General features: G+C 41.1%; 1 protein-coding gene across 3 annotated transcripts in view; it reads left to right on the forward strand.

Annotated features, from left to right (window-relative positions):
• The window catches only part of GAD1 (glutamate decarboxylase 1), a 60,291-nt gene extending 50,309 nt beyond the window's left edge, over positions 1 to 9,982 (forward strand). For all 3 annotated transcript variants that reach the window (XM_069982891.1, XM_069982893.1, XM_069982892.1), the window contains 5 exons: positions 1,662 to 1,740; positions 2,340 to 2,489; positions 3,033 to 3,140; positions 4,670 to 4,759; positions 6,180 to 9,982. In XM_069982891.1, coding sequence (XP_069838992.1) covers positions 1,662 to 1,740; positions 2,340 to 2,489; positions 3,033 to 3,140; positions 4,670 to 4,759; positions 6,180 to 6,353 — 601 coding nt within the window. In that variant the 3' untranslated portion in view covers positions 6,354 to 9,982. The remainder of the gene's footprint in view (positions 1 to 1,661; positions 1,741 to 2,339; positions 2,490 to 3,032; positions 3,141 to 4,669; positions 4,760 to 6,179) is intronic.
• Positions 9,983 to 13,554: the final 3,572 nt, after the last annotated feature.

Raw genomic sequence — 13,554 nt, forward strand, 5'->3', positions numbered from 1 at the left:
CCCACTGAAACTTGACAAAAAACGTCAGTAAGAATAAGGTTGCCGAGATTATAAATGAGACCCAATCTATTGCTATAAACATCAAGGGGTCCTTCTGTAAAAGCAGAAGCGCTGACGGCAAAGGGACAATTGGAACACGACGCTGCTGTGTGTTATATAAGGGCTGCACACTGTAGATTCATTTACAAAGCATGGCTTTTCTATGGAAGCCTCAGGATATAGAGAAGGAACGTCAGGGGAGAAGTGGAGACGCTTAATACAACGGCAAATAAACATTATAGAGGACATCGCTGCTTTGGAGCATTTACTTTTCTAGTATTGAAAAAGATCAGAGCCTAGATGTTCTGTCCTCATAGAATATTGTGGGGATAACTATGTGAATAACCCATTAACCAAGCGAGACCACAATATACAGTATAATGGGCTATATACTGCCTGTGTCTAATTGTAAGCACTAGAAGAGGCAGCAGAATTTATATACTTTATGTTTTGCTTTTCCACAAAATTTTTAAAAACTGTGCCCATCACCCCCATCACCACCCATCTAACACCCCACCCATCACTTTTTATTTCTGGATGTGATGTTACTAAAAAATCTGTAATTTTGTCATTTGGGGCAATTTAATTTTTTTTTTTTTACTGTATACTTAATTTTTTTTTGTACTTTTTTTTTTAAATACTTTTTTAGTGCACCAAGGAGTCTTGTAAAAGCAATAATTTGATTGATTTTACAGTTCACTGCAATACATGTATACTGCAGTGAACTGTGAACTAATACAGCCTGCCTTCAGAAGGCTGTGAGCTGCCAAGTAACCAACCAATAACTGTGATAGCAGCCGGCAGCCTCTGGACTGATCCATATTTCCTCACCTGACCTATCACATATATGGGAACAGGTGAAGTCAGTTGGGGCTATGACACATTGGGCTTATTTTTCCATTGCATCTCACAGATGGACAATTGGAATGGCCAAGTCAATGATTCCTGAACAATTTCCGCAGTGTGGCGGGGGGCATTATCCTGCTTGATGCTGCCATTAGGGAATACTGCGGCCATAAAGGGGTGCTTCCCCCATAACCGCTAATTCTCCAGCTGGCTTTCTTTGAACCACTTTTGATGGATGAGGCCAGATGGCACTTACCACTACATACCAGGGACACCAAAAAAGACCTGACATTCTGATGGAGCTCTGACCCAGATGTCTAGTCATGATAGGTCATCCTTCCAGTTCTGTATGTTTCCTGCTTCTGGCACTATAATTTCAGGACCTGTCACCAGATCAGAGTTAGTCACTTCACCTTCAGTGGTTTGGGCTGATTTTTGCACATACCTAGACTCCATCTAAATCTAATGACACTGTTTAAATACCTGACTTAAACGGGAAGTCCATAGGTAATGAATCTTTTGATGTATGATGCTTGTTTCCACTGGCTAAAATGGTGAAATCATTGTCCCTTTTCTAACATTGTGATATAGATTTCCAATAATAAACCCATAGCATTGAGTCCAGGTACTCAGTGGACTCCTTTGCTATAGATTGCCATTTTAAGGTTATAGATCCCTCCAATGTAAAACACGTCTGAAGGTCATTTAACTAAACTTTTAAATATGAATATTTAGCTTCATAGAATGTAAAGAATCCCTGTATATTTCTTTTACAGAGCTGACTCTGTGACTTGGAATCCCCACAAGATGATGGGTGTTTTACTTCAATGTTCTGCGATTCTCTTAAGGGAAAAGGTAATAATTTACATAAGAAGACTACAGATGTAGTAATTGTTCAGAAGCCTTTACTGGTAAGAGTAATATAAAAATTACAATGAACTATGCAACCTAAATATTAAAGGTAAGAGGAAATATGTTTGGTCCGCGCCCAGTCTATATATCCATTAGTTTCTTGTGCAACAATTGTTGAGCACGAAGGCAAAGCCCCTGGATACCGGGGTATTCACACAGAAAAAAACAGATTCCTTCAGATCACTTAAAATTTATAACTTTATTGTACTTAAAAGTAACCGACGCGTTTCTTATTTATGGTATCTCTGAATCTGGGCTAATAGGGGAGAGATATACATCTTATGGTCGCCATAGAGTAGATAGACTCTTAAGGGACATCTCTGTGGGGGAACTGTATGGGGGACGCCGCTCACGTGGTTACTTTTAAGGATGCTACAATATAGATTAGGGCACTAAAATCTACTTTATGTGGTCACACAGTTTTCATGTGCTTATTTTAATTCCCTACATAGAAAAGGTACTTTACATATATGAAGAGAAAGAAAGTGATCCTTATTATTATTATTATTATTATTCATCACTATCTTCTTTCTATCCCCTAGGGTTTACTTCAAGGATGTAATCAGATGTGTGCGGGATACCTCTTCCAACAAGACAAGCAATATGACATATCATACGACACTGGAGACAAAGCAATACAATGTGGACGCCATGTGGATATATTCAAATTCTGGTTAATGTGGAAAGCGAAGGTAGACATGATATTAGTCACGTTCAAGCCATATAAGGCAAAATGCATGAATGTAAATTACATTCACCATCTACATGGGGGAAGGGGGGAGTGTAAACAAACAGAGCAATTTCTCTACCCCTCAGCCTACATGGTCCATATCAACTCCAGTGCTATGGATGATCGAAGTGGGGAGCTCCAGGCAGCACTGGAATGAATGAAATTAGGAAAGAACGATAAATCATTGGAGTGAAAACTAAAATAGATTTAATTCGCTGGGATTTTGGGGGGCAGAATAGGGACTTATGGTTTCCTTATGTAGTCCACACTCTTATACTAAAGTCGTCAAAACCCACCACCAGGTTCAAGTGACTGCCTAAGGTACACAACCCTACATAATAGATGATTTTAGTGCTTTTTGGATTTGTGTTTTGTGGATTAGTGTTTTTTTTTTCTTTTTTTTTCTTTTTTTTTTATGGATAAAAACTCATATGCATTTGTGTGCATCATTTTGGATCATTTTTCTGATCTGTAAATCATTTAAATTTTTTTTCTTCCTTAACAGGGCACCGTAGGGTTCGAACAACAGGTCAACAAATGCATGGAGCTGTCTGAATATTTATATGCAAAGATCTGCAATCGGGAAGATTTTGAGATGGTCTTCAAAGGAGAGGTTAGTCTTCACTAGAGATGAGCGAACCGGGTTCGGGTTCGAGTCCATCTGAACCCGAACGATCGGTATTTGATTAGCCGGGGCTGCTGAACTTGGATAAAGCTCTAAGGTTGTCTGGAAAACATGGATACAGCCAATGACTATATCCATGATTTCCACATAGCCTTAGGGCTTTATCAAAGTTCAGCATCCACCGCTAATCAAATGCTGAAAGTTCGGGTTCGGATGGACTCTAGCATGCTCCAGGTTCGCTCATGTCTAGTCTTCACACATCTAAAGAAAGTATTGGAATAATTTTGGTAGTTTGTTCCACTTCTTCTGACCTGCCTTATGTCTTAAAGAGTCAATGCATATAAGACTAAGGGTATATGCACACTACGGAACCCGGGCGGATCAGCCGCTGCGGATTCCGCATCTCTGCCTGTGCTATAGTCTCCATTCTATGCACAGGCAGATTCCGCCGCTGGCCCGAAGAATGAACTCGTTCATTCTTTGGGCACGCAGCGGAATGTACCTGTGCATAGAATGAAGTAGTGTGAACATACCCTAAGGTTGATGAAAATGGGCAATTTTACCCAAAATTATAATTTGTTAGGTAAAATTCAAAGAGTACCTGTAATAAAAAAAAAAACATCTTTTGACATGTCATAAGGCATGTCAAAAGTTATTGATCACAGTGGGTCTCACAAGATATAGCCGGGGAGAGAGTGTGGCAGTAGCTCAATACACTCCCCGGCCGCTCGCTAATTCCAACAATGTAGCCTCCCTAGATTTCCATTGTTGGAATAAGCTGGTAAGGAGATACAGCCAGGGATCTCTCTCTGGCTGTACCTTCTAATCTTAATGGGTCCTAGCAGTCAGACCCGCTGCAATCAATAACTTTTGACATGTCTGATGACAAACAAGATTGTCATCATGTGGAAGAAAAGTTGCCTGTGTTTGAAAATTAGGCCAACAGACAGATCTTTCAAGGATAAAAAAAATCTTTCATCCTTGAATAAACCTTCTTGAATGAATAAATGAATGAATGAATAAATGTTATCATAATATTCCCAGAACATATCCAGAAAGATCATTTTTCCTTCGCTCATAATTATTGGTCATGTGCAGTGGTGTAGCTACCATAGAGTTGTGTCGCTATGGGGCCTGTGCAGGAGAGGGGCCCAGGGGACAAGGTAAGAGTGTGTGTCCTACTGCTTAACCCCTTATGTACTGCAGTGTGTAAGTGACCCAATGTTTACTTACATGCTGCAACACAAAAAAGGGTTAACAAGCAGAAGACAGAGATCTCTGCTTTACTGCACTGATAACCTCTGACCTCTGTTCTCCAGCTGTGCAATCAAGTAGGAAAGGAAAATGTGCAGAGCTTCATGCAGAGGTCAGGGGTTATCAGTGCACAAGTAGTAAAGCAGATATATCACTCTTCGGGATTTGTGTACTTATCATAGCAGTATTTGCCTTATGTAAGTAATGTATTACTTGTATTATCAGCTAATAGATTACTGATTTGGGTTTGTATTATTTTCTAGCCTGAACACACAAACGTCTGCTTCTGGTACATTCCCCCAGGCATTAGAGGCATGCCCCCAAGTGAAGAAAGGCAAGAAAAGCTGCATAAGGTGAGTATTACCATTCAACAGCTTATCAAATATCTCCTTGATACTGAGAACAAGAAAAGCGGGGGGGGGGGGGGGGGGGGGGGGTCTACTTGGTTCTCCCTATATAAAACATATGAACCTGAGGAAGAAGAAGGTCCCCCTTGTAAGGCAAAGTCCAATTTTACAAATAAAGAATTTTTTTTCATCTACCATAGTAGTTTATCCTGTATTGCACAAAGGTAAGCTGACCAGTGACATCACATTGTGTGTTGCATCCAAGAGAACATTATTATTGCATTGCTCCACAGATAATGTTGTCTTAATATGCAAATGAGCAAGTCTGGTGCATTGGAAGTGGGCTTAGCCCCCTGGTGCACTGATTTCCCCTCCCATTCATAATGCAGCTAATTATCATTCCTCCATCTGAAGCCAGGCAGCTGTTCACTCCCCACTTTACTCCATAGACATACTCCCCAATGGTGTATGTCTATGGAGCCTGAGTCCTGCAACAAGTTGACTCAAGCAGCAAGCCAGGGAGTGAGGCACCCAGCCGCATACTCCCCCCTGCAATATCTAGCGATCAGTGGGAGTCTCAGCACCAACACTTTGGCCGTTTAAATCTAATCATATCTGTGTGAGATTTAAGTCCGGCAAAAATTTTTATTAAGGTATTGTATTGCCCCCAAAAGTTATACAAATCCCCAATATACACTTATTATGCGAAATGCACATAAAGTGCTTTTTCCCCTACACTTACTACTGCATCAAGGCTTCACTTCCTGGATAACATGGTGATGTCACTTCCTGGATTAAATGGTGATGTCTCTTCCTGGATAAAATGGTGATGTCACGACCCGACTCCCAGAGCTGTGCGGGCTGTTGCTGCTGGACAGGATGATGGCAGGGGGACACTGAGGGACACAGGGCACTGGAGGGACACTGAGCATCCCTCTGCCATCATCCTCTCCAGCAGCCACAGCCCGCACAGCTCTGGGAGTCGGGTCGTGACATCACCATTTTATCCAGGAAGTGACATGACCATTTTATCCAGGAAGTGAAGCCTTGATCCAGTAGTAAGTGCAGGAAAAAAAGGACTTTATAAGCTTTTCCTGTAATAAGTGTATATTGGTGATTTGTATAACTTTTGGGGCGCAATACTTTCTTAAAAATATTCACTGGACTTCTCCTTTAAAGGGGGATTCTGGGCAAACATTACTGATGAGCTATCCTGTGGATTTTGCCCAGAATACCCCTTTAGGGTGCGTTCACACCTACAGGATCTGCAGCAGATTTGATGCTGTGTTCAGTTATTTAAATAAAATCTGCTGCAGAAAATCAGCTGCAGATCCTGTAGGTGTGAACGCACCATTAAGGCTAGAATTTCTCTAGCAAATCCTAAGGTTTGTCACAATTGTCTAATCATGAGTCTGTTTTCTTCAAGGTTGCTCCAAAGATAAAAGCCCTAATGATGGAATCTGGAACAACAATGGTGGGATATCAACCCCAGGGAGACAAGGCTAACTTCTTCCGGATGGTCGTCTCAAACCCTGCAGCCACCAAATCAGACATTGACTTCTTGGTGGAAGAAATTGAGAGATTGGGTCAAGATTTGTAATATAGGTGCCAAATACATTGAACCCTCTCTACGCTGGGGAAACCTACACCGCCACCCAATTGGTTGAATGGTATTTTTGTTTTTTGGTGAAAGAACACAAAAAAACTTTAGGAAACCCTCCCTCAGTATAGCTCTTCTCTGGTACCTTAACAAACATAAGCCGACGTGTATATCATTTTAAGAAAGGAGATATTACCTACGGTGTGTACAGTGACAACCGGCATAAATGTGTTTGTTAAGGTCGTCAGATATGTACAAATCCAAGGTAACTGAGTGTTGTAAAATGTATCCACTTGTATGTCTCCGTGTGAAGATTTATGTACAGGGCCGGCCCTTGACATATGTAGTATAGGCCTTTGCTTAGAGCAGTAAATACTGATAAAGCAGGATTCCCAACATAATAAGAGACCTGATAACCGGGGATATATAAAAATGTTCCTCGAAGCCTAGAAGCCCAGATTGTGCAATAGTTTTACTTGTATGGCAAATTGAACCTTCTTTCAAAATATAATGAGACACTTGTATATAGTCACTCACTTACTGGTGCAATATCGTGTATATCCAGCCATCGCATAGCTATCAACCTTGGCAACATACCCACAGTGTTAGAAAAACAGCGCCACACCTGTTTTCACCCTTTCAAGAATAAATTAGCTGTGTTTTCCTAACCCCTTTAGGATGGAGCTTATGCTATGTTACCTATGACTAGAAGAAGGCTAGAGTCAAGAGTACCACAGCCACCAACAAAAGTGTATACAGTCGCCCTTACAATTCCCATGTAAACACCTCATGAAGGATCTTATGAAATGTATTTTAACATTTATAGATTTTGATGGTAGTATTTTTCCTTGTGGAGACCAACTGGTATAGTAGGGAATCTTATAGGCCAGGCAATGCTTTCTGGGGAAACAGTTGTGCTTCTTCATGAGATAATTTACATAGCGTTTATGAGGGAGTATTACTTTTACTTAGTGAAATAGCTCCTTCTATATATTAAATTTTAACCCTATATTGTAATTATAAATACATACCCTTGCTGAGCCTATTTTTCTCCTCTTGTTGCTCTTCTCCCTTACTGGATTGTGCATGCTTGAATACACAGCACATGACTTCCTTTCCATCTGCTGTACCCCAGACTGCCTCTCCATGCTGCACAGACTTTCTTCAGGTCTCTACTACTGAGGCACAACAAAGAGCATCTTTTAACGTCAATTTGTCAGACCTATGTTCCTCTTCTTATTGCCCTCCTCTCCTACTGGACTTTGCATGCTTGCCTTGACCGCATTCAACTTCCTTTCCATCTGCTATACACTAGACTGCCTCTTCATGCCGCACAGGCTTCTTTCAGGTCTCTGCCACTAATGGTACAATGAAGAACATCTTTTAACGTCAATTTGCCAGACAAGAAATCCTTAGGCTTATAGGGCAGAATCCTACTTTCAGTATAGGTTTGCTTTTCTCCATAACATACGACTCGTCTGAAAAGCATTAACCAATAAATAGTTGTGCGTCCCCGTCTTAGTGTCTAGGGGGTTATAGTAGCACAGTCGTCGTAACAGGTATACTCTTGCTGTATTTCTAGGGATTATTTTGTGTAGATTGTGTACATTATTGTCGAGAAAAAAAAATCTTTGTGAACTGGGATTCAATGTCATAGTTTTACAGCAGTTTAACTGTTCAAATATAGGTATATGAAAATATTTGCTTATTTATATGCAGAGATTTACCATGTTAAAGAGGTGTCTTGTATTTTCCTCCATTTGTATTGTATTCTATTTATATATATAAATATATATAGTATATATTATTGAGGTAAGTTCTAAATACTGTTTATTGTAATTTAGTGTCTTTGTGAGCCAAAGAAATAAAAAAAAAAATATATAGTGGAACCCGTATCTATACTATAGTGCCCTAAAATGTAGTTCAGAAGTGTAAAAATATATGTCTAGGTTTATCAAGGGGTGCTAAGATTTAGCTTTTATTAATGCTCATTTGCATGGAGGGGGTATAAGTAACGTTAAACCGCGTCCCCCTTTGAAAAATCTAGTACGTAGGCTCATAAAAATTACAATTCTAGCACTTTAAATTTATCAGCATTGAATTAATAAAATGAATTCATTCCAAAATGCTGGACCAACACGACATTTTATTAGTTTACAATTTATTTATATCCATTCATGTATTTGTAGCCATTAAGATTTCCCTTGCAGAGGAACATCTCACTGACAATGTCAACCATTTTTTTTTTTTTTTTTAGAGTTGCTGATCTAAAATAAAATAATGGAAATTAAACCAAGCTTAATGACTTGAAAAAAATGCACTGACAACTTGACAACATGATTAAAATGATCCTAAGCTTAAAGCAGATCTGCAAAATCGAAATCTGAGGACAGCATAGGATAGAGCGACAGATGCTGAATTCGGGGATATAAAATAACCTATGATTTGATTCAGTATTTATTTATGAAAAGCAGTTTAAATACTTAGAAGCTTGTGAGTCCTGCTGGCCCCACCCACACACATTCCAAAAACCAATCACTGTGTGTGGGCGGGGAAATGAGGACTCACAGGCTTTCTGCTTGAGACCTGGCAGCATTTAGACAGCTTTTTACATGAAAATCTGGAATTGAATCATGTAAAGTTATATATTGCCGAACTCAGGATCTCACCCTCTTTTCTTTGAAGCTCTCAGATAGGAGACCTGACAGATCTTTTGTAATATAATGTTATAATTACAGGACATAAAATCAAACAAAGCAATAACCTAAATAGTCTTTTTTTTCTTTTGGTATATCATCCAGCTACTATAAAGACAATAGGGCATATCTTCTTGTGCATCATAGGAGGTTTATCACCTGTACCATCCCTCACAGTACTATAATACAACTGAAAATTCACAAAGAAGCAGGGATGCCTGGAGATCACTACTATACTGTTGAGAATTATTGGCAGCATGTAATAGATGATAGCCACCTATTTCATACCCTCATATTGGCTATGCCCTTGATTGACAAAACTATTAAACAGCTGTGGGCTTGAATATTGATACCTGCTTGATGTCCAATACATTTTTCCACTTCCATTTATAAGCTATATAATTTTGTCACATTGGTTATTCCATGTTTAACACATCTAAGTATGGTTCTTTAAGCATTTTTTTTTGTGTAACACTTAACAATGTAAATTTCTACAGCCATAACTAATACTGTCTGGAAGAATAGACTTCTACATCTGTGCTCATCTCCAATGATGTTGTGTGTTGTAAATTAAAGAGTGCCAAAATGTCTCCTGAAGTGTAACTGGTTGTGACAATCTCGTGTTCACCCTGTAATGTCTGTCAAAAGGCTTTGTCTTACTGTCATGATATGTTCATGTTCCTCACCCTGTTAGGTAAAAGCACATAGTGATGTCATAAGTGAAACATTATATAAGAACATTAAACTTATAAAAGATTAAGTGCCAATGTACGGAAAACACAGCAGGACTCATTTTTTGGTGCAGTGGAGTAATCAGTCTGGAATCAATAAATAGTTTAATTATAGGTATAAGGGTGCTTGCACACTACGGAATTCCCGCGTATGACCCGCGGCGGATTCCGTCGCTCATACCCGCACGTGGTGGCGCGCATCTCCAGCCGTGCCATAGACGCTATTCAATTCTTTAGGCAGAATGCGGAATCCGCCCGTGCAGAGAATAGTGTCTATGGCACAGGCGGAGATGCGCGCCGCCGTGTGCGGATACGAGCGACGGAATCCGCCGTGGGTCATTCACGGGAATTCCGTAGTGTCCACGCACCCTAAGGGTATGTTTACACTGAGTAAATCAGGCAGAATTCTGCGTCGGAAAGTTCCCGCCTGCCTCAGTGTGCCATAGCCTGTCTATAGGAGAGAGCGCGCTGCTCCGCTGCCGCCTCTCTCCGCTCAAATAAGTGACATGCTCTCCCATAGACAGGCTATGGCACACTGAGACAGGCGGGATTCCGCAGCGGAAAGTTACGCAGCGGAATTCTGCCTGATTTCTGCTGATACTCAGTGTGAACATACCCTTAAAGGGAATTTCTTAGCAGTTTAGGTCTTTAAAATTGATGCCCTATACAGGGAAAGGGTAGAGGTGTGTAATAATACCTTAAATGGCATGTCCGCCAATCTGGAAGGTGCCTAGGGGGCGGACCCTTCATGCTAAGTGTCCACAGTATTGAGCCCGCCCCCCAACTCCTCCTCTGAATGACAGCCTAGCCTGCAATCAGTAGACCCCTAGAGTCATCATTCAGATCTAAGAGGAGGGGGAAGAAAGACCTTTTTTATTTCTTAATCACGCACGGTATGTCTACACAGCTCCACCCGTCTCCTGTAAATGGAGCGGTCTGAAGTTCTGAGGGCTCAAAACTGCTCACAGATTAAATTGAATGGGATTTTTTTTTATATATACAGATTGGTTGCTAAGGATAAATGGGCCTCATAGCAACAGAGATTACCAGGCAGCCTATAACCTAGCAACTGCATGTCTGACATTACTCAGATAATGGCAGAGAAGAGGCAGTGAGGCCTGACAGTTCCCAATCTGTATTTTTCTCTACCTCTGCTGTTATAGTCCAGATTTTTTGAATATTTAGTTGTTGTCCATGATCGAGAAAAAAAAGGATCTGCATTTCATAAAGGAATAATGCTACTCTTGCCCATGAGCTGTGTCTACTATTACAACTCTGCTCTATTCATATTAATGGTAATGAGTTGCAACACCAGATACGACCCATTGATAAGAGTGGCGCTGTTTCTATAAAGCAGGCTGTTATGTAATCCAACCCAATTCTTTCTCTATTATAATTAGGCGACTGGCACTGATTAATATCAAAAGAAATTTACACCAGGAAAAATTCCTTTTGACATTGATCTAGCTAAGGTAATAGCTGAGAGAGACGTTTGATACCTACGTTCTTATACCTTCTTATTGTTCAGTAAATCCTTATTTGTTCCGTATGATGGCTTTATTATTTCTAGACTGATAAAAGAGAGGACTCCATGTTGTCTCAGGAGGATTGTCAGGGATCGTAGCAATAGTCACACTGCCATATTTGGGTTTGTCAGGGCACAAGTATGTGTGAAAGTGAGAGGTTTGGTGTGGTGTGATCAAAGGACTCTTGCTATCTGGTGACTTATAAGAGATGTTTAACTATTAAAGATGATATGCAATGCAATTTTAATTTTTCAATAAAATTCTACCTAAAAACGCACTCTGTGTTGTTCTCTTTGGCCTTTACTTACAACCTGCAGTCCTCCAACTGTTGTTAAACTACAATTACCATCATGCCTGGACAGCCAAAGCTGCCTATCCCTGGTGGGCTGAAGGTTCTCCATGCTTGACTTATAAAGCATATCACAGTCAGACTTTTCTACTATTAATTTTTTAATACTTTCATATACTGTGAAACCTCCTTAAACCGCTCACCCAAATTTTTAGAAAAAAAGGGGGTTGTCCTCTCAAAGAACAGAGTACATTGGTGCCTTGGATTTTACAAGCATAATTCGTTCAACCGTGCTTGTAATCCAAATCCAGTCTTAGGCTATGTTCACACTACGTATGAGACGTCACGGAACGGCCGGTCTCTGGCCGGATGATCTCGGCCGCTACTTAAGTACCGGCTGGGTGATCTTTCCGGCCGCAGAGCTCTGATGCGGGCGCATCAGCGTGCGCCCGCATCGGAGCTTCCCATAGCACACAGTGAAGCAAGCGTCCGGAGCCTTTTGCTTCACTGTGTGAACTGACAGGTCTTTCTGCGGCCGGAATTCACTGAATTCCGGCCGCAGAAAACTGACCTGTCAGTTATTTGCGGGGCCGCACAGATCCCGGCTGGAGCGTATACGATGTGTGTACGCTCCGGCCGGGATGCCATTGCTTAATAGGCTGTGTTCCGCTGCACAAAAACTACGGCCGTTGTTGCCATCGGCAACAACGGCCGTAGTTTTACGTAGTGTGAACATAGCCTTAAACCAAAGCAAATTTTCCCATAAGAAATCACTTAAATGTAGACAATTGGGTCCATACCCCAAAATAATAATTTTTATTCTGAATAAAATGTAGAAAAGATGAAACAAAAAGTGAGAAACAGCTGAATATGTGATATTATAAGTTACTGTACAGTATAGCAATCAGTATGTGGTGTATAATGTATAGTAAGTGCATAAACCTGAAAAACAGCAGCAGTTTGTAGATACAGGATGGAGCTGCAGATCCCCATAATGCAGAGAAGCAGGGCTGCTGTCAGAGGTCTGTGCGGTCACATGACAGCAGTGGGAAAGGGGTGTGTTCAGCATGGACCAATCAGGAAGTGAGAATCACAGAGCTGTGCAGGAGGACATTGACAGAAACTTTATATACAGCAGTGTGAATGGAACGAGCAGGACAGATGTGGGCACATAAATGCAGCACTTTCTGTCCGGGGAGAGGGGGGTTACAGCTATGAAGAGATTGCCTCCACAGTCCTGTCCCCTGATGTAAGCCCCAGTCTAAAGTGGATCTGCTATGATTTGGAAGGTGAGGGAGACTTCCTGGGTCAGAGTACAGGGCTGTAGACCCCGCTATGCAGACCATGCCCCTCCCTCACTCGCCTTCTCACCCAATACAGGAAGCTCTTAAACCAAAGCAATGCTCTTAAACCAAGTCACAATTTTGAAAAACTGTGAGCTCTTCTTTGCAAAACGCTCTTAATCCAAGCTACTCTTAAACCAAGGTACCGCTGTATATGGAAAGCTGGCTGAAGTGTCCAATGGAGTCAGCAAACATGTACAGCACACAGATAATGATCTTATTCTTGGTCCCCAGTATGGCTTCCCATTTTATTCCTGGTCCAATGAATAGCTTTTCAACTCATTTGACTTCCCATCTCATTCCTCATCCTCATCTCATTCCTAGTCCCTGTCATGGCTTCCCATAATATTCCTAGTCCCAGGCCTGGCTCTTCATTTTATTCCTGGTCCTATACATGCATTTCCATTTTACTCATGGTCCCCAGCAGGGCTCCTTAGCTCATTCTTGGTCTCCAGCATGCCTCTCATTTTATCCCAAGTCCACAGGATGGCTCCTTATTCATTGTTGCTGGCATGACTCCTCATTTCTGGTCCACAACATGGTTCACAATGTCATGCCGAATCCATAGCATGGCTCTCTAGTTTCATCCATTTCTAGTCCACAGCATCACTTCCCA

Source organism: Dendropsophus ebraccatus, chromosome 9, assembly GCF_027789765.1.
Source record: "Dendropsophus ebraccatus isolate aDenEbr1 chromosome 9, aDenEbr1.pat, whole genome shotgun sequence".
Classification (NCBI taxonomy): domain Eukaryota; kingdom Metazoa; phylum Chordata; class Amphibia; order Anura; family Hylidae; genus Dendropsophus; species Dendropsophus ebraccatus.